The sequence below is a fragment of the Argopecten irradians genome, chromosome 7, assembly GCF_041381155.1.
Source record: "Argopecten irradians isolate NY chromosome 7, Ai_NY, whole genome shotgun sequence".
NCBI lineage: Eukaryota > Metazoa > Mollusca > Bivalvia > Pectinida > Pectinidae > Argopecten > Argopecten irradians.
The window spans coordinates 11,944,872-11,967,996 of NC_091140.1; the positions used below are offsets into that span (position 1 = coordinate 11,944,872).

At 32.6% G+C, this 23,125-nt stretch overlaps 1 protein-coding gene across 4 annotated transcripts in view; it reads left to right on the plus strand.

Annotated features, from left to right (window-relative positions):
* The first annotated feature begins 883 nt into the window (after positions 1-883).
* LOC138327571 (CD109 antigen-like) overlaps positions 884-23,125 on the plus strand; it is a 32,760-nt gene continuing 10,518 nt past the window's right edge. For 2 of the 4 annotated variants that reach the window (XM_069273761.1, XM_069273763.1), the window contains exons 1-17: positions 884-1,068; positions 7,090-7,167; positions 9,816-10,000; positions 10,714-10,893; positions 12,834-12,904; positions 15,782-15,907; positions 16,159-16,198; positions 16,471-16,555; positions 17,384-17,501; positions 18,081-18,305; positions 18,767-19,114; positions 19,577-19,675; positions 19,981-20,043; positions 20,383-20,574; positions 21,168-21,317; positions 21,634-21,747; positions 22,033-22,087. In XM_069273761.1, the coding sequence (XP_069129862.1) occupies positions 7,103-7,167; positions 9,816-10,000; positions 10,714-10,893; positions 12,834-12,904; positions 15,782-15,907; positions 16,159-16,198; positions 16,471-16,555; positions 17,384-17,501; positions 18,081-18,305; positions 18,767-19,114; positions 19,577-19,675; positions 19,981-20,043; positions 20,383-20,574; positions 21,168-21,317; positions 21,634-21,747; positions 22,033-22,087 (2,116 nt within the window). In that variant the 5' untranslated portion in view covers positions 884-1,068; positions 7,090-7,102. Of the gene's footprint in view, positions 1,069-7,089; positions 7,168-9,815; positions 10,001-10,713; positions 10,894-12,833; positions 12,905-14,900; positions 14,969-15,781; positions 15,908-16,158; positions 16,199-16,470; positions 16,556-17,383; positions 17,502-18,080; positions 18,306-18,766; positions 19,115-19,576; positions 19,676-19,980; positions 20,044-20,382; positions 20,575-21,167; positions 21,318-21,633; positions 21,748-22,032; positions 22,088-23,125 lie in introns of those variants that run through there. The other 2 variants (XM_069273762.1, XM_069273765.1) reach the window with 2 other exon arrangements.

The window sequence follows — 23,125 nt, forward strand, 5'->3', positions numbered from 1 at the left end:
TTTAAAGCAAAAACGTTGTATTTGAACAGTAAATGGTATTATCATTATCTTAAAACATAATATTAATCAATGTTTATAAGGTATTTAAGTATAAATAAAAATATTTCTTCATACTAAGCAACATTATTTCATAACCTTTGTATTTTTCTTATCAGATAAAAAGAAGAAAAAAAACATTGGCCAATAAAACTTGATAAATTAATAAATTCCGTCGTTTTAACTAAAATGCAATAATTAATGAATGAATGCTTCACTATGGTCAATATTGACTCGCTAATTGTTTCCCATGCAATGCACTATTGGTATATAAATATATTATGTCTATAGACGTCGCATGAACCGCTTTGTGTCTGATTCATTCTTTGTTGATTTATAAAAAAAAATCTCGATGAATATATTATTATCTTACGCCGATCACTCATTTTGCTTACTTTAACTTGTATTTTTTAAGCCTTGTAAACTAAATAGTAACGCCTTTACACGTTCGATGTCATTTGTTTATTTCTGGGAAATAGGAGCGATCCTGAAAATTTTCAATCAAACCTTTTCGTCTGTTTATAGCACATGCATGACGTTGTACAACATATTTACATATGTATCAAGTCAGTCAGGTTCTCTGAAGCCCCTCTAGGTATTACATACTTCCCTTCACTGACCCCAAACACTCTGGCGACGGTCATTCCAGAGCGATGTTTACCTGGCACAGGTAAATACAACCTGTTGATGAGCATGACCGGATATGAAGAAACCAACCAATCAACGGATCTGGTTCAAGTTTGGGACCGGTAGAACGTGCTGGTGTGACGTAGACCATGACCGTGCTCATCAGTCATCTCATGTGTAGCCATGCGTATAAAAGTGTGGCAGAAGACTTGAACCTATATATATATATATATATCTTACACAGATCGTAACGGCAGTTAACAGAGATAAGGACTCTTTAAACACTAAGCAAGAGGAAAATGGTTCTGTGAATCAATATTCGTTTGGATCCGTACCAGTACACCAAAAAGTTTGAACAAGTTGTAGTGATTTTTAAAAGACTTCGTTAAAAAGGTTTGTTTCGAAGTAAGTGATGTTATTCAACTTATATTTGAGATTTGGATTATACACCACTTTCATCCGATTTTGTATTTGAGATAAATCTTATATTACAATGTATATTTTCATGGATGTTTGCTACCAAGAATTTAGGTTCCTACTTTTTAATTTCTTTTTCAATTTGCCAAACTCCAAAACTCAAAATAATAATTATAATCAAGTCCTAATTAACTTTGGTCAAGGTGAATTTGTATATAGGTCAGACAGCGATGTTTATTCATATCAGGTACTATAGAGATACCTAGGGAATAACTACGGCCATTCTACAGTGACCCGGAAACGACGTAAGAATATTTTGCATATTATCGTGACTGAGATTCTATTTTGGAATACAGATTAGTTATGATTTGCTTTGAATATACAATAAGGATCAATTAAACTATTGTTAGAAACATGAAAAAGGAGGAAGCAATGAACTCACTCTGTTACCAATAGGTCTGTGGTTTTTATCGGCGAATATCATTCATTGTGGTGTAAATTATACATATGATAGGGACAAATGTGGTATCAGATGACTGTTGCGTTAGTGTGTGACGACACTTGTACCCACAGAGTGGGATCATGTAATCATGTAGCTTGATATATGAATGTATAGTTATATTTTGTTATTATTTTCAGCAGAAAACGTTTTTAATGTAATCAAATATTGCACAATATAATTATACAGATCATAAATACTGGTACTATTATAGGAATGATACGGGTCCCCTATCTAATTAGCATGAGGCCAGTGCTCTATTAGATATCGTACGCATAATGCATACAGTTAATCAGTCTCATTACATTGATGTCATATACTGGGTGAACCTGAGTTCCACCTGACGGTATCAATACCACTATAGTACGAGTCACACTCCCATAGATGAACCACTATCCATCATCCCTATTAAAATATTACTATTATGGTCGCCTTTCCTTTGGTGTTATGAACATTCATGGCGATGCATACTGATAATTACAAATATATAAGTGATTTATGGTAATGACTGAGAAGCGCCTGAAGCTTGTATATCACAGATCCTTAGAGCTATTCTGCTTAGACATACACCTTTATTTTGCTGAAAATTATCATATTCTTTATTTTTCTAATCGAAACATTTTATGGATACCAAGGATACGAACAAAAATGAAATCTCACTGATTCATCTTTTCGCCAATTACAAAATTTTCAAAGATGTAAAATTACCAATTTTACGAAATCATATTTATGATACACATTCATCAAAATAAATTTCAAATTTTCACTGTAACGATATATTGCTTAAAAATTTGATATTTGGAAACATGTAACTTATTGATTAAGTAAAATATAGCATTTCCATTAGAGCACATATTCTAGGGTACATATTGCTGGAAATACAGCGCCTTATTTCATACCTTCGGCTTTTGTCGGCATTCCTAACACACGTACATCATCTGTGATGTTACTAGCGTAAGCGCACATGTGTTTTTTTACGTTTTCCTTCTGGCTAATATGAGCAAATCGTGCTGGTATATGTCCACAGAGCGAGTATTTGAAACATCTAACTCACACATTGCCGTAATTCAATATTGTGTATATCAAATATTGTAATGTGCATGCATTATTTTCTTTGTAGATCCAGTCTGCTGGGGTCGACCACATGTTTTGTTTATGAAAAAAATTGTTGACATTTGGTTTCACATCTCTCGTGTTACTTCGAGATTGTCGCGACGATATTCGGAAGAGTTCGGAATGATTCGGCATCTTTCGAGCTTATTTTTGACGTGTACACGTTAAAAAGATTTTTTACTTCTATAATTAAAAATACTTCCAGTGCTGCAACTTTATAAAAAGTGGTAAAAGTAGAAAGTTTAAACCTCGTACAGACGGGGGAAAATGTGTATAACACTTAAACAGTTTTCACTATGACAAAAAGAGCGAAAGTGATAGACCATACAACTTTAAACATACTAAAGATGGGACTTTAAAGAACGAAATCTTAATCCAAACTACAACCAATTTAATAAATTATTAAAGCAAATTTTTATCATATAGACAATGCTAGTAATAGGGTATTCCAAACGATTTAACGTCTCCATAGAAGACAAACACTATACAAATCAGCTAAACTATTCCCTTGTCTGTCTATATAACACAGAAGGCAACCAAGCGAACTGTATAATGTCTTGTTAACAAAATGTTTCCCTTTTAAGATCATGCTACAATAAAACATGTCGGTCTGTCATAAAAAGTAATGGTGTAAAGCCTGTCTGTAAGTCCTTCATAAACCTGAAACTTGCCGACAGATACAGGGATCGTGGTCAATTATTACTGGTATCTACAGTGACACGTAGTCAAGTATTACTGGTATCTACAGGGATCGTGGTCAAGCATTACTGGTATCTGGGAGAGAAGGATTGAGCAGTGAAATGATTTTACTATCTGACATTGATGACCACTGTTATAGTCCCATTCATACTTAAGGCAATATACAAAAGGATAATGTGTGAGAATTTGTATCTCAAGAAGACTCTAATGTATTGAGTGCTTTGAAATTTATTCAAGGATTGGTTTCCATTTTTAAATATTTCTGTACCTACATAATATAGTTATAAAACATTTTTCAACATAGTATCGATGATGTTAATAGATGTAAATTGATCTTTACAGTTAGATATGTATTGTTATTTTATTATTTCTGTTTCAAATAATAGGGATTGTCTTTCATCAACAATGACACACCTCGTAACGCGTTGTTTCTGATTAAAATCACGAAATATTAACTTTAGTAAGATATTATTTTAAGGGTGATTGTTAAATTTGGATTTGGATTTGAAAATAAATCTTAACGAAAACTCTACCCATGTGCAAATATCTGAATAGAGGATTCATTCAAACAAAGTATTCCTAATTGGCTGTGTGTAATACATGTTTACGATGTGATATTTCAGACTTTAAAATCTAGGAAATAACTACGTATACTGTACTTACTAACTGATAGGTTTATTTTCTATTGATTGTTGTTATATTGGTATTAAATTATGTCACCAGTTTCACCTTCTTGCTGTATGACTTATATGTACACGTTTGACATGTATGTAATGAAGTGACACATGGAGTCATCATAGTTATATAAGATCAAACGAGAAGTCGACATTCATGATGAGAGTTGTGTAATATCATTAATAACATCATCACTGGCAGTCACATGGATTCGTCACACTATTAATTACAGCCGAATCACCAACAGATATAGACACATCAATTCATAGTTATAGGGAGGCAGTGTATCGGCCGTACGTGTCATATCATATCATATTGTAACTGCTGATTTTGTTCATGTGCGTATGCCATGTTGTTCATAGATTTCAGAAAGTGTTGGTACAGCGGTTTTATAAAATGTTCATAAAATTATCTTTATCACACCGATTTTGTTCATATGATTTGACTGACTTGTGTCAGGTGGTCAGGTAGCATTATCTCAGGCTGATCACACTGAAGAAATGGTTCATATTACATAAATTATAACCATTACATGTAGTTATACGTTTTTGTTAATGATGCAAATTGGGTTCTGATATATAATAGCTTCAATGCTTTCATAAATATCTAGCAAATTCATAGTATGTTTGATTAAGAGAGGATTAATGTTCATTTGAAAACTTGTTACAATTCAAGGTTTTAGACATTGGTATGACAAGAACTTAGTCCAATAGGATTTAATTGGTTATGTTCATTCAGCTCATGCTCACAACAAGATAATTAAGAGTTAATAATACATACTTTGTTGTTGAGAATCTCAGAAATACGAGTTTCACCTGCAAGCAAAGATGTGTAGCATGGCTTAATAATAGAAAAGGGCGTATATATTTAGATAGACAGCCTAAGGAGTAACCACTACGCATTATTATTATATAAATGTGGACCGAGACACTGTAGTTAGTTGTACTGCACAGCATGATTCCATGTTAACGTTGTGTAGACATACGCATCGTCATTGTTTACAACAGTATCGAACCTATATCAATCTAATTGTGAACGATGTTGGTACATTTAGGAAAAAAGTTAAAGCATATTGTTATTTTATCTAATATATACAATGGAATAGAGCACAATTTCCAAAACTCTTCATGTTATGAATGAGGTCAACATGAAAACGGTTTTAAAATTATTTGACACTCAATGATAAATGACAGTAAGGTGTAAACCTACGCTCAGAATTCGTTATCGGTATCTCGAGATCGGCAATATATCGGTAAATCATCTTCGAGTAATTCAGTCAAGAGAGTAGGGATTATGTTGTAAGCATTAAGATTAACGAACTATTCTAAAATGGGTGTTATTTGTAATTTAAGTTTGGTTTGGTTTGATTAGTTTAACGTCCAATTAACAGGCCCATTACCTTTCCGGAGCAAAATATAAAGGTTTCTTAAAAAACATTAATAACATCAGAAATCGCATACCAATGACCTAAAATAAGGTTACGACACCAAACATATGCAAAATTTCCTGCGTAATATATGAAACAGTGGCGAGTCAATTCGCTGTTTTGCCGTCTGGCGCAGTGATAATCAACCTACGCGCGGTATTTAGGACGACGGCGGGAAACATAATACGACCCGCGTTATGAAAATAAACATTTTATTTATTTTAATCAAATCGTTCAGAAGGTGATGATAAATGTAGTATTAACGGTAAGGTAATAATTTTTAAGACTCTTCAAAATTATCGATCTTGTTTTACATTCCCATTCTAAAAATTAAAAGCCGTTTCGGAAAGGTAGTAGGCCTTTAAGGACGTGCCAGGTTTGTTGGTGGAGGAAAGCCGGAGTACCCAGAGAAAAACCACCGACCAGCGGTCAGTACCTGGCAACTGCCCCACATGGGATTCAAACTCGCGACCAACAGGTGGAAGGCTTGTGGTCATATGTCGAGGCAGGTTAACCACTCGGCCACCGCGGCCCCAAACTAAGATGATTTAAGTTATATATTTTATCTTATAACAACTACACATGTGTTGGCATTACATGAATATTGTTCTTTAGCTGTTGGGATTAGGAATAAATCCAGGTGTAGTTATTTTTCGCACAAGAAACGAATTTTGGCAGTTACTTTCCTTCCAAAGTAAATTGAACTCGGATGTTAGCTAAATTATTGTGAAGCGTCAAAGCTAATTATTATTAACTTTTAAACTAATTCTGATGATACCATTTAATATTTCCTTATAGCTTGACATATCCTAATTTCATGCACAATAATATTTACTCATCAAGCGAAGTAAAATCTGAAATATACTTCCTATACTCTGTATATTTACACACAGTTAACCAAAGAAAATCAGTGTGATGACCATCTATGCGTCTAATATTGGAATAATACTATTACAGAATGTAAAACGAAAATTGGTTGAAGGTAGTACTGGTATAGTCTGTCGTTTGAAGATTAGTGGCTGTCAGAACTGGGTCATTTGAATAATTAATTATAGTCTATAAGAATTTTATAGTCACATTTATAATATAAATAAAACTGCCTAGTAATGTTCCTTTGTTAAACGCCCACCAGAAAACACACGAACATGTACATCATGCATTTTTCGAAGTCATAAAAATAAAAGTGACGTTTCAAAGGAGGTCCAACTATGTCACTGAATTTTTTATTAATATATTCCGCATGATTAGGTCACACGTTTACTGCAGTTCTATTGAGATTATACATTATTCCTTTGATACCTTATGGATTTCAAAAAATGGTTTTGCATGAGGAAATTGACGAGAAGCCATTCATTTGCATTAATGGGTTTGCTCTATGGTAAAATTCTTAGGAAGTATGTCCCTTAACAAACCATACAACAAAAGACAATATTGGCAGCAGCACAACATTTCTGTATAGGTTACAATTAAATATAGTCATATTCATACCCAAAATTATGCAATACAATAAGTTCTTATGACAGAAACATACTGAATGCTATAACATAAATACCTATCTATAACATAGATACTTATCATGTGTCTTTTTGTGTTTTAGAATTCCAGCCGACATGGGTACCGCCATGTTCGGTTTACTTGTGGGCGTGGCCACCATCACACTCTGCTCTGCTTTGAAGTAAGTTTTAATAAATGTTCTTTGACTATTAATTTATTATCACCCAGATTATGCGTATTTATGTCATGTGTTATATAACAATTTATAACGATGTAAATGTTCTATTATACTACGTCATGAAATTCTCCTTATGTTTAAAAATATCATAATAAATCTACATTTCATTGTTTTTTGTAAGTATAAATTGAGACTTTCATTCAGAACTATAAGTAATCAATTTAAATCAGTAAGACTTTCCCAATCTGGATGAAACCTTTATAAATGTTATTATCTCATTATTTCTCTAAGCAGAATTTTGCGAACATGTCATTGTCTTATAAACAAAATGAAGTTTCGATGTTATACAAGTGTATAAACTACGTAATGAATGGCGTAAGCCACAGTGGTTCAGTGCACTTCCATGTTTAGTGTTAATGGATGAGGCGCAGTGACTCGGTCGCATGGCGAGAAGACTGTTATCATGACCCTGCTATGACCGGAATACAGATATTTCATTTTAACAAAGTCTACCTGTTCTCTTGGGCTTTACAGTAAATGAAGATGAATGAGCCCCGCTCAGTGACAAATCAAGTAATTCCTGACAAAACTACCAGACAAAAATAATTAATTAACATTTCCGAAAGGAGAAAAAATGAAATAACAGGAAATTGTACTGGAGCATAACATTTCAGCGTAATATAAGAACATAAATAAAAAAAACCCAGTTTAAATAAACATTAGAACTATTCATTTGTTACCGAAATGAAAGATCTTTTATAAAGTAAAAAAAACCAAATGTTTTTCATTGTTCTGATTTTTTGTTGTGGTTTTATTCTCTCATTGATCACTATTACAAAGGTCGCATTTCCTGGTGTAATAGTTTTTGTTTGTACAGGCGTAAGAACTTTGTACCAACTGACTTAGTGTTAGCGAGTTCTGAGAGCTCCAGGTATTTCGACAAAGTTATGAATTTTAATGACTTCATTATGACATATATGTTTATGTACATGGCGTTACTATCAACATCTTAATCCACGCTCAGTTTTTCTGAGTTCCTGGCATGGCCATCAGTCTTGATGTGTCAGTGGTGAGAAACAAATGAGGCCGCATTTCAGCTAGAAACGTGTCAGAGTGTATATCACACTCGCTGATACCTCAGTAGTGACCGCTGATATTACGACAGAGTTTAATGTACGAAATATCACCAGCTCTTTTCAATTAACATTCAAATAGTTGTTTTTTAAAATCGGAGTAAGTCCTCATTCTTGACAAGTTACATATCAATGTCATGTATCACTCAACAACATTCGACTAGGATAAGATATTCGGTAAAAAAGTAATTGAATATTTTTTTTCTCCAGTGCAGTTGTGTTCTCCATAAATAAGATAATTATGTATCATTAATGCGGTAGAAACGCGTCATTTTAAAAAAAATATCAAAATCTCGATTTTATCAGACATACGATAACCCATTTTGGGATCAAAATGTTCAGTTATATTTCTCATATAGTTTTTTTTTATTTATTGCTTAAAACCAAAATTTGAGATTTTCTAACGTAAATCCATTATTAAAAATGATAAAACACATTCCATTTGAATCTTATTATGGATTAAAATAATTGATTTTAATTATTTATATACCGAACCTTTTCTTACCATTTCACCCTATACTACGATTGTACCGATTATAGATATGATAAATGTATGTTGTCGTTTTGATATGCTGACAAAATGTTTCTATAGTATGGAAGAATATCTGTGGTTTTAGCGCATTATAACTAACCAACAACAGGCATTATTTCCTTTTTAAATTCATAAATGTACACATTTTTAAATATGTGTCGTACACAATTAAACAGCATGACATGACATTTCCATAAATACACTATATGTAATGCGTTATCATCCACATAATTAAAATACATGTTTTTTCCTATTGTGTATAGTTTAACTGTACTTTCGGCATGATCGTTTCATTAATATGTAAATGACTTAGCCACGGTGGCATCTTTCCTTGCAACGTACCACAGTGTAATCATCCTGTCTAGGTGTAAATGTTATGTAACGCCCTATTTCATTTATGAAAATGTCAATAGGATATCTGTAGCACCTTCACTTCCAAATCACGTATCGAAGTCATACCGATTTCAAATAATTTCAACACAAGATTTAAATTCTGTTGTTTATAATTAGATATTCTAATGCGATAATATCTGGATATTTCATTTCTAGTTTAAATATTTCACCGTAAGAATTGTAGGAACCTTACGAAATTGAAATTAATTCACTGGATGAAATCTCGCTGCAGGAATTGCATAAAACTGAGTTGCCTTGGATATTAAGTGGTTTAACAACAATCGAGCTATCCCGTCTTACTGGTCAATGATCAATGATGTCAATGATAATATAGCCTAATTAGAAACTGAAACAAACTTTGATAGACACAATATGACAATTACATATCGATTTAGAGATACCGCCGATTAGCCCCACTTTTCGGTGTTTTAACGTCATATTTTGACGTAATATTTGTGCGGTCACAATTACCAAACAGTATATAGTATTTTACCGACGTGGTTTTGATATCTCGAAACCCTCTATTTTAATAGCACATCCGTAAAATTTGAATTTAAGAAGTTAGTTGTTATATTTGTTTTGTTTCTGTCTAGTTCCTATGTAGTGACCATGCCAGAAACCATCCGGCCAAACCTTGACACCAGGGTATATGTTCACATCCTGAGGTCCGAAGGCCCAGTCGACGTCACGGTGACGTTACAAAGAACAGACCAGGATAACGCCACAGTGGCACAGAACTCAAAGAGGATTCTCCAAACTACCGACCCCAATAAAAATGGTAAGGTAACACATAACTCAAAACTCAATTGTTCAAGTGTGTGATAAAAAAACCCACCATAATGATATTCTCAACTTATAAAACATATTAATAAACCAAATAAATACAATGTGTTCCGAACAATTCTAGTTTTCATATACACTGTAGATTTTTATATTGATAAAGCGTATTTCTCTTGGTATATTTTCTAATCTAGCTATTACAGGGAATTGACATTCGCCATGACAATTACTGTTAGAAATGTCCATACGGATGTTTTGTGTGATTACCATAACCTATATAATGGCTGTATATATACTTGATAGTGATAAAATTGAGCAAAATTAATGATATGTCGCGTTTGAAGAGACAAGAATGGTGTTAGGTGCATAACGTTATTATCTTCATTTTAATCCAGGGTTTCCATATAGTCTGTCATACATATGACGGATATACTGTGTGTTTTCACAATAATTACATTCTGATGGTTCTTATCCTGGTTTTATTTTACTTTTGTTTTGTATATAAATGACAAAGAAACTTATATAATAAATTATATTCTTATATAATTATTAAATAATTTCTTTGCTGCTTTGTTTTTAAAGTATATATTCAGAATGTTAATGCTGTGTTCAGAAATAATATTCAAAATCTTACGATATTGGACTGGATTTGTATCTGTAATGAGTGTACGTTTAATTAAGACAATGCTAACTGTTGTTGTTTTGGTTTAGGTGTATCCACCCTAATTGATGTCCGAGTTCCCAGTCACCTGACTTCGGGGGAGTACGGAATGAAGGTTGAAGGCACTGGTGGCCTGAATTTCGCTAACTGGACACAGCTGAAATTTGATAAAAAGAGCGCCTCTATTCTAGTCCAGACCGACAGAGCCATGTACAAACCTGGACAAACAGGCAAGTTTGAGAGTTTATCATCGAAATGTGCTTACAATATGTTGATATGGTGATTTTCTATTCAGCTATAACATATCAAAGAAAATACAAAAAGTTAGATTATTGTCTCACAAATTAAATTTAGAAACTGGTAGATATAGATATATAGACAGACAAAATCGAAAATGTATGTTTTGTGATAATGATTATATTATAGTCGAGTACCATTTTATAATTAATTGTAAACATTAGTAAGGTATTAGAAACCGCTTTGTAAAAATATATTATCATAATAAACCTAGCATGGCAAAATTTGTTCAACTTCGGGAAATAAGAAATAATAAGGAAATATCTAATTAAGGAAAATTTATTGTTATGGTATGACAAAATGAATAAATACATGTACTACTTGAAACACTCTACGCTAGCTTATGCGTGTTTTATTATATTATTAACTAAGTTTCGTACCACTTTGCACTCAATATAATCATGCACCTTTTCTAATGAATCATAACGTTCTTAGAAATAGTAATAAAAAAAGAATTTAATTGTGAGTTTAGAAGAGTACTTTTTTAGTATCATTGAATAGTACATCTTTGAACGACTTTGTGCCATTACGGAGATGATTCAATTACTGTGATCAGTTTACTTAATATGAAATTGAGCTTACAGACATCAAATAACATTAAAATATTTACGGGAATATATATATATATGTAACACAATTTTAATATCATTTTCAACTATACTAAATGTTTCGCATACCGAAAATTAAGATCATCAAGATTAAGTTAAACATAAAAACCGACGTAATACTGAAAATGTATATAATTAAGTTGGTTATTATTTAAATATCAGCTGTTAATCAGGCTTGTAGGTTCTCTACTGAAGTTTTAAGGTAGATTATTAGAGCAGGTGCTGTCTCAGTATTGTGTGTCAGCATTATATCAATTAGGTATGTTAATAACGTGTCGCTACAAAGTATACACGGCCAGGTAGCCCCGGGTTATCATAAATCACCTTAGCTACAGGTATGTAGATTAACTGTCATCATAGCCAGTAACGGGAGAAAAATGGCTCCTGTCACAAATCTATCAAAAAAGCTGTTCACTTGATCAAAACAGATCACTGATAAGATATGAGCTTTAATTCAGTACATTGAGGTGTATCAAATTATAGTGCATAGCCACCTGTGACATCATATATAACCTAATATATACAGGACCATAGTATCAAATGAGTGAAAATGGTTTCTCGTAATGAAAATTAAAACGAAATATAATTATAATGATATTTCAAGATTGATGTCCCAGAAAACACATCATGTTGTTAGCTGTAGAAAAAAGGAAAAGAAAAATGTATCAAGATATGAAAGAAAAAAATGTGCCATGTCATTTTCTCTTTCATATCCAGATACGTGGTTCGATATATCTCTCTCTCTCCTCTCTCTCTCTCTCTCCCCCCCCTCTCTCTCTCTCTCTCTCTCTCTCTCTCTCTCTTCTTGTTCTACATTTTTACATTATTTTAAGCACTGCTGTAAATATATCTTTATTTACAAATATCTATTCTAACCAGTTTTTGTGTAGTAGTGCATGTTATTTTGAAATATTGAAACTACTTTCACTTCAAAAAATGTATCACTATTATGCCCTATTTAATAATAATTTATTATTATACAATATTTTTAATTGCTTTATCAAGATCAAGATGTATAAATATTGATTTTTGCATATATTCGTTTTTCCTTGAGATGGGTCAGAAGATAATGCTTATCGCATTTATTATAAACTATTAAGTTAATCCTTACTCATTGTGCTTTCAATATTTCAATTTCATGTGCATATGATTTTATTTTAATACAATAATGAGTTGAAAAACAATGCCTTATAAATGCCAATTCTAGGTAACAAAAGCTGTATATGATATATCCTCATTTTGTATATTATTTTTTATGGTTTCAGTACGCTTCAGAATTTTCGGAATGTTGCCGGACCTTACCCTACTGGACAAACCTATGGATGTATCAATCTTTGTAAGTATAGCATGTACTTCGGGCACCATTGAATTTAAATACTAACTTGAAAATACTGTACTGACATTTGTAAATTGTACGAACATCAAAAATGCAAATCAAAATGGTTTGATTTAAATATATTCCTTGTTGCCATTACAAAAACATGGGATTAAAACAAATTATTACTATTACAACTTACCAACTCCTTCTTCAGGATATATAAATAGATAGTGATTTGCTATAACACTCGTACTGAACTTGTAACGTAAAACGTGAACATGAATGTGTCTGAGGTAATTAACATATATACAGATTGTATTATTTCTTTTAATTAAAATATATTATCATAATAAACCTAGCATGGCAAAATTTGTTCAACTTCGGGAAATAAGAAATAATAAGGAAATATCTAATTAAGGAAAATTTATTGTTATGGTATGACAAAATGAATAAATACATGTACTACTTGAAACACTCTACGCTAGCTTATGCGTGTTTTATTATATTATTAACTAAGTTTCGTACCACTTTGCACTCAATATAATCATGCACCTTTTCTAATGAATCATAACGTTCTTAGAAATAGTAATAAAAAAAGAATTTAATTGTGAGTTTAGAAGAGTACTTTTTTAGTATCATTGAATAGTACATCTTTGAACGACTTTGTGCCATTACGGAGATGATTCAATTACTGTGATCAGTTTACTTAATATGAAATTGAGCTTACAGACATCAAATAACATTAAAATATTTACGGGAATATATATATATATGTAACACAATTTTAATATCATTTTCAACTATACTAAATGTTTCGCATACCGAAAATTAAGATCATCAAGATTAAGTTAAACATAAAAACCGACGTAATACTGAAAATGTATATAATTAAGTTGGTTATTATTTAAATATCAGCTGTTAATCAGGCTTGTAGGTTCTCTACTGAAGTTTTAAGGTAGATTATTAGAGCAGGTGCTGTCTCAGTATTGTGTGTCAGCATTATATCAATTAGGTATGTTAATAACGTGTCGCTACAAAGTATACACGGCCAGGTAGCCCCGGGTTATCATAAATCACCTTAGCTACAGGTATGTAGATTAACTGTCATCATAGCCAGTAACGGGAGAAAAATGGCTCCTGTCACAAATCTATCAAAAAAGCTGTTCACTTGATCAAAACAGATCACTGATAAGATATGAGCTTTAATTCAGTACATTGAGGTGTATCAAATTATAGTGCATAGCCACCTGTGACATCATATATAACCTAATATATACAGGACCATAGTATCAAATGAGTGAAAATGGTTTCTCGTAATGAAAATTAAAACGAAATATAATTATAATGATATTTCAAGATTGATGTCCCAGAAAACACATCATGTTGTTAGCTGTAGAAAAAAGGAAAAGAAAAATGTATCAAGATATGAAAGAAAAAAATGTGCCATGTCATTTTCTCTTTCATATCCAGATACGTGGTTCGATATATCTCTCTCTCTCCCTCTCTCTCTCTCTCCCCCCCCCCCCCTCTCTCTCTCTCTCTCTCTCTCTCTTGTTCTACATTTTTACATTATTTTAAGCACTGCTGTAAATATATCTTTATTTACAAATATCTATTCTAACCAGTTTTTGTGTAGTAGTGCATGTTATTTTGAAATATTGAAACTACTTTCACTTCAAAAAATGTATCACTATTATGCCCTATTTAATAATAATTTATTATTATACAATATTTTTAATTGCTTTATCAAGATCAAGATGTATAAATATTGATTTTTGCATATATTCGTTTTTCCTTGAGATGGGTCAGAAGATAATGCTTATCGCATTTATTATAAACTATTAAGTTAATCCTTACTCATTGTGCTTTCAATATTTCAATTTCATGTGCATATGATTTTATTTTAATACAATAATGAGTTGAAAAACAATGCCTTATAAATGCCAATTCTAGGTAACAAAAGCTGTATATGATATATCCTCATTTTGTATATTATTTTTTATGGTTTCAGTACGCTTCAGAATTTTCGGAATGTTGCCGGACCTTACCCTACTGGACAAACCTATGGATGTATCAATCTTTGTAAGTATAGCATGTACTTCGGGCACCATTGAATTTAAATACTAACTTGAAAATACTGTACTGACATTTGTAAATTGTACGAACATCAAAAATGCAAATCAAAATGGTTTGATTTAAATATATTCCTTGTTGCCATTACAAAAACATGGGATTAAAACAAATTATTACTATTACAACTTACCAACTCCTTCTTCAGGATATATAAATAGATAGTGATTTGCTATAACACTCGTACTGAACTTGTAACGTAAAACGTGAACATGAATGTGTCTGAGGTAATTAACATATATACAGATTGTATTATTTCTTAATTATATTGTACAATATGTTTGTTTTAACATATTTTACGATACATTCATCTCGAATCTAAATCCGAATATCCAATATGTGCTGATTTATGTTTGGAAGCAATAAAGGTCTGCTGTGTTTATTCTGTACATGGTAAGACAGCATTGCATCTCACTAAAATGGTTTAAATTATAAGGGCATTAGTCTCTAAAGTAATTGATTGACTCCCTGGAAGGGGTATCTCTAACCCTTGGGAATCTCAAAGTTCGCCATACTGTTAACCCTGAGAGGTGTTTCATTTAATTTGCTCTAATTTTAAATGTCCATGAAAATTGATTTTAATTGAAAACATTGTTTGTAATACAACTTCAAAGGGTAATTCAGATACGTATTTCAAACACTATTCTTGTTATTTTTATGACAATATATCTCGCATATACTGTAAATATTGGTATTGTTACATAAAGTAGCAGATACAGTTGTAGCGTTCGGTCGGCTCATATCTAGTTCTCTGCTCATATTTAGGATCCCAAGAAAAACAAGATCCAACAGTGGACAGGCTTAACTGACCCTAGTGGCGTCATCAACGGCTCCATGGTGATGTCTGACCATCCGGTGCTAGGCGACTGGACTATTAAGGTCAACCAAGGGGTTAGTATAACAAATAGTTAGTCTGACATTGTACTAATCACAAGTTCAAGGATGAACAATGTGATTTTTTTCACTAAAAGAGTTATGTTTGAGGAAAACGAAAAGTAAAGTTTATTAAAAAGAAATAAATGAATAACGCTAATATGCTATCTAAATGATTTGTAATCATATTTGAAATAATTTTGTAAAGTAAAGCGACTGAAAGCATGACTAATAGCATTATACTATCAATACCTACCTTACTATTGTAGGCGGAAACACGGGAGAAGACATTCTCTGTGGCTGAATATGGTACGTCAATTTAGTTGTATAGTTTTATGATTATCATATGATTCTGTAGCTAAATACGTAACGTTGATATTGTTAACTGATATGTCATATGATTTGATATATTTTAAAAAATGACATAATGTAGTGTTGAACCATGTATATTATTGATACAATAAGATGAAACAGCAATGAGGTTTTTTTTAACTGTGTGATGATTTTTTAGTCCTTCCAAGTCTCCATTCCTTATTGTTCTCTGTTTTCTGTATTACCTAATTATTCTTTGGTTTTCCCAGTACTGCCGAAGTTCGAGGTTAAGGTTATTCTGCCGCCTTTTGGAGTGACAACGGACAAGACCATAACAGTGAAAATATCTGCTATGTATGTACTCGTATCCTGTTTGTATAGTTATGTATACTAGTATGACAAATATAGATAACATATGGCCAGTGTATAAACATCCAAACGAGGGTGTTTTAGACAGGGTAAAAAGTGCCTAGATTTTACAATACACCGTTGTCTTTCTGTCCTGAGCCATAAAAAGTTGACATTTTAAAGCAGTGCCATTAATGTATATTTTATCCGGCCGCAATATCAAAATATGACTTAATTAAATACGTAAAGACGTTAGAAATAATTTCATCTTTCCATTAATGTTTTACTTAGAAATAGGTAAGAAGAAAAAACCAATGCGCTCATTGTAATATGAGCTGTTTTCCGTCAGTGTCAAATACCGCTATGTGGTAGGTGTATTTGACAATGTCCGGCGAATAAACTTTTTTGATTTAGATGAAAACAATGTGGAACTATTAATATTAGGTGTATTATGTTTTCATGATATTTTAATCTTCCGTGTTGGAAAATGAATGCGATGGATTTAATTAAATATCACGTTGGCATTAAACTCATCATGCAGATTTAAAAAGGAGAATGTTTTGGATATTTTACGATTTCTTATGCAAGATACCATTTCGTGATGGTAACAATTGTTTTGTTTACATATTACGTGTATTTTTTTTTAAACTAATTAATTTGATTTCATTTAATGCTAGTTAATACACTCAAGCTTAGACGAAACTCCCTAAACTTACTCTCCTATTTCTAGAAAACACATTGGGTATATCGTTACGCACCATCCTCTTGTTTGAAATTTAACTTTGGAATTACAGACGTTTTGTTTATACGTGGTTTTTATTTTTTGTGGATCAGGTATACATTTGGAAAGCCAGTACAGGGATCTGGTGTATTCCGGATAAAGAGGAAATATGTCAGCTGGTGGCTACAGAGAAACAAAGGTTACGTAGAAGGCATCGATCATCATTTCAAAGTAAGTATGATTAGAACTAAAGTTCAAATGCATGAATTCGAAGTCATTCGCAAGAGGGTACACATTTTGTAATTGATTATGAACTCAAAGTCATTCGCAGTAGAGTACACATTTTGTAATTGATTATGAACTCAACGTTATTCGTAAGAGAGTACACATTTTGTAATTGATTATGAACTGGTAGTCATTCGTAAGAGTGTCCATTTTGTAACTAATTATGAACTCATTTACAAGTCATTTACAAGTGGATGCAAATGTAAATTGCGTTTTGGATTTACCATCCATAATTAATTCTAACCATATCTTGATATATTGTTCAAAACGCTATCACCTTTGCTGCCACTTTTGATCTTCAAACTATTACCTAAATCTTAAATGATATTATTACTGAACAAGTATTTTATGAGTATCCTTCATTACGTGAACGTACATATATGTATAATTGACTACTAATAGGAGAGGAATTAGTATAAGCTCTAAGCTTGTTTTCCCATCCTAGCTGTCTGTATGTATTGGTGTATATGTATGTATATATTTGAATAAATATTGTTTAAACTAATTGACTACTCCGTATTTCAGATAAATGGTGATTACGAGACAAAGATATCCCTGGATGAGATTCGGAAGATTGACTCTAGTCTATCGTGGACGGAATTTGTTGTCCAAGCCAACGTTACCGAGGGCATTACAGGCTTAAGGATGAACGACAGCGAGGAGATCATGTTCTATAATAGCGCAGACAAAATCAAGTTCGCAGAATCTCTTCCCAGTAACTTTAAACCAGGCCTAAAGTACACCGCCATCGTGAGTAACGGACTTTTTTTTAATGTTCTTATACTCGACCTTTCTCTACAATAATACCTTATAATTTTGGTCACTTTAAGTTTAAGATCAAGGGAACTGAAAACTTAGTAAAGTCAAGCCTGGCTTTAAATGACTCCAATGGAACATCGCAAAATGTCCTTTATAGACAGATGTCCTTTATACAAATGTGAATTATACAGCAATTGAAGTAAATGGAGTTGAAAGAGTCTGTCCTATATAGAAAGATGTCTTTTACACAAAAGTGTCCTTTACTGCAGGTTTGACTGTACTATAATAATTCAATTCTACAGTTGAAATGCTTTTATATATTAAAAACAGAAAAGTATCTTTCGTTGTTAGATTCAGAAATATATTTCTTAAGTATTCTTGTCGCATACAAGGTTAATGTAAACCTTGTTGTGTCGTTTACATAGTTACCACGTTACATCCTTTTTATACAGTTGCGAGTAACACAAAAAGACGACAGTCCTATTCCCAATGCATTAACACCAGTCCAAGTGAACGTCAGTTACCAATTCCCGATTCCACCGAAAACCACCACACCGCCTCCACCAACAACCTCTACTCAACGTCCATCAACGCCACCTATCGATGTCAATGGCACAGACGGGAATGTAACCGTTTTCCCAGTGATAGAACCAATAGATACATGGCCGACATTTGAGCGACATGTCTACCCGAGATACGAGACAGTTTATGACGACCCTCGGTCTTTCAAGATCCCTGCTGATGGTCTTATTGACTTTGATATCATGGTACCAGAGAACGCCACCTCCGTCAGCATTATCGTAAGTATATATGGAAGGCATGTCTAGTTACACTGTCTGTTAATGGCCTAGCATGGAAAAACTTGAGCGTGTATCCCGTGGAAGGCCCCTCAAGGAAAAATCGAAATATTAAGCGTAATAGGTCCTCTAAAAAGATTTAGAACATCACTATACCTTGACTCAATTACGTTGTTATAACCCATTTCTGTCAAATAACCCTACAGAACGCTTGTGTCAATTACTGGTTACTTTTGATAGTGTAATCAGCATTAACTTTTACATGTTTGTATAAGAATACAAGAATCTTGTCATAGTCGGGATACTATCTCAAAATTCAATGTCCGTTCTTTAGGCGAGATGCAATCACATGTGTTTCAACTTTATTTTACGAAAGAAACGTATAAAAGTTGTAATTAGAGTTTTATTATTTTCTTAAGATATGTATGAACTTGAACTGTAGTTGTGTTTGTATTGTTTTTGTAGGCCGAATACAAAAAGGAAAAGGATTATAAAGACCTCAGTTTAAGTGAATCTCCATCTAAGAGCTACGTTCAAGTCAGTCTTCTATCAGACAAGCTGAAGGTGAGATATGTAATTAAATTTGAAAGTTTTGTATATACTGTACACATCATTAATACTATGACATTTAATATATATATACATTTCTTTATTCGTTCACGATTGGAAAAAAAAGGTTTTTAGTACCATTATGCAAATATGAAAGCAGCATCATTAATATACTCGGGTATGCAATTTTAAAATGGTTAACTCTGAAGACTATATAACTTTGAGGCTTATATTGACAGTGTTGATTGGCGTTAATATTCGATAATATTTATCAAAGTCAATGTAATTACAATAACTAATATCATATATTACCTTTACAGCCTGGAACCAATGCAATGTTTGAAATAAAATCTACACAGATTGTTCCCGAGATTCGATATCAGGTAGGGATCTTAGTAACATTACTCAGGCATGCTTTCTTTGAAATGATATAAATAAAATAACTTCATAACTTATTTATTTTGAAAATATATAGGTACTCATTTACTGTGTGTTGACAGTAATTCAAATATTACTAGAAAATGTGAATGTGATTTATACCTAAATTAATTACTGTTTGTATTGTTTTAATTATCTATATGACATTATTCTTCGTTTTGGCTTCGATGTTTCTATATCAATTGTTGTAATGACTTAACTAATTGAATAATACAGTGACGTTTTGTATCTAGTAATATTGTGCTAATTTGGAATAAACTCATAGTTTCATGATTCATTAACAGATTATATCCAAAGGCATGGTTCTAGACGCCGGTACATTTGATATGCAACAGCAAACAGAGGGTGTTTTCCCCCTTCTGATAACCGCTGACATGGCTCCAAAGGCGAGAATGATTGTACAGTATGTCAGACAGGACGGGGAAATCGTGGCTGACGGAATCACCTTTAAAGTCAATGGGGTCTTCAAAAATCCTGTAAGTATTTAAGTACAGGGATAAAATGCATCCTGACGTGACTTTAAACGATATTTTGCAATAAAATCGACAGATACAAGTACATCTGTAGTCTTTTAGTATAATATCTCAGAAACACCAGTGACAAAGAGAAACAATATTAAGAATCCTACTCTATCCTGATCACGAACTCACGACTTACGGCACCCACTCACCTAGCCAAACATATATACCTGCCGCTAACACCACTGCGCCACATCCATGTCCTGAAAAGGACGTTTCGATGGTTGTACCGTTATTCTGATCACAGTGACAAATCATTGATTATGTGACCCACACGCATCCATGTATATATATACACATGGATACGAATGGCAGTTATAATGAATGTAGCCTTATCATAGGTTATACCTTTTATTTCTTTGTGTACTGATATATTCACTGCAGGCAACGGTTAAATATCATGTAACCATTATATATGAATCAAGGTTTAGAACAGTTACAATGGCCATCTTTAGCATACATTAATTTAATTTCTATGAATGTGTATTTATTACTCTAACTTAGTATACGTAGTTCATATAAATTTCAAAACTCTATTTTACTATTTGCAGGTGGCCATCAATTTCGATAGAAAATCAGCGAAACCAGGAGAGTCTGTTCGTGTAGATCTGGAAGCATCACCAAATTCTCAAGTCAACGTACTGGCCGTAGATAAGAGTGTACTTTTATTGAAAACCGGAAATGACATCACAGAAGATGAGGTACTTTGATTTAGTCTGGGAATGAATGACTTAGTTATAAAAACGTAACAATGACAATACAAGAAGAATGTTTTAATACTTAATTTTTAATGTACCCTCACTGAAATCAGTTTCAATTTTTGGCGTTTTATTAAAATAATAAATCAGACGTAGAAGTACTAATAATTTAAGTTCCCGATACGTATGTAGCAGTCATTTCACTATATAAATTTTAATTTAATGTTACTGGGAAACCCGTTCTGAGTATATGATGTAAATATATATTTGATGTAAAACAAAGAAGAGTAATGAGTATAAACTGTCGCCATATCTACAGGTAACTAGTGAGCTTCAGTCGTACGATAATGGAGGCGGAGACGCATTCCCTATCTTCTGGTTTTGGAGGTGGCCCATATCCAGCGGCGGCCAGGATGCGGCTGGAGTCTTTGATGTAAGATTTGATTATCTTCCTTTTGATTTTTACAATTAAGCATTTGCATATCAAAGATTTACCGTCCATGTGGGTAGGTATTTATTGACGTGATATATTTACGAGCATAACGCCATATTTATCATAGGATCTAATTTCATTCACAAAGTCATAAGATCACAGTCGATACATCATCTCAGGGGATATAACTCTGTAATATACAAGGACAGAATAAATGATGACATTTTTAGAATAAAAGGATCGATACGAGTAACTTAAATATAAATGTGTTCTTTCATTTTCCAGAACAATGGCATTAAAGTTTTAACAGATGCTCTACTTTACAAGAAACCCAATGAATGTACGTATACACATAATATTTTACTTTGCTAGAACTATATATAAAACTTATACAAATACAAACTTAAATTGAATAAGCAGGACATTAGTTATACATATATATTGTGAAAACATTTGTTATTAGTAAATTAACCATATTGTAAGATATTGAAATACACTAATTAACTGAAAGCTTGATTGACGGGCATTTCTAATCATTGACTTCACATGTTTCATACATACGTACCGATAGCTCTCGTCTTTACAAGAAGTTCTTAATTACTTTGAGTCATTTGGTTCATCAGACAAAATAATAAATTATAAATTGATCAAATCGTTTAATATATATATAATTGACTAATTGCGTACAATACACTATTGCATAGTCTATAAATCAATTATGTATTATCTATGTATAAATATTGTCTGCTAATTTGTAAAATGTAAATTTACTTGTTGCTTTTATTGTATCAATCACCTGGTTGTTGCAAGAAAATATGTTTTCCTGTATTGGTTGTAAAAGCTATGCTTCTGGGAATTTCTATCATTTATGCTACACCGAAGAAAGCACTGCACACAACTGTTCGTATAAAACACATGCTCGTTGTTAACGTCGTGCACGCTACACGAGACGTCGGCGTATTCGTTTTTCACGTTTTGCATTCATTTCGTGCACATGCATTCTTTATCGCTGGATTCCAGGCGTTTGCTAACATTTTAAAATCGTCTTCCGGTCATATCGGTCGCATTTCATTATTCGTGAATAGTTGGAGAGGCATTCACTGCATTGTAACTGCATTTACCGAAGTTGTAATCCTTGAAATATCACACCACTGTGGCTTTAATATTTACACCTTGCCATTTCTTTACTGCCTATTCGTTTCCCATTGTGACACATCGGACTCGTTCTTTATATGTTGGCTGTGGAATAAATGCTATATATTGTCAATCGAAACTTGTATAATCATGTAAAGTATTTTTTTAAAAGTTTATTTGTAAATCATTTTAAACTGATAAAAAAGTAGTCTTTTGTTGTAGTTTGCTTTCGCTACTATTGCGT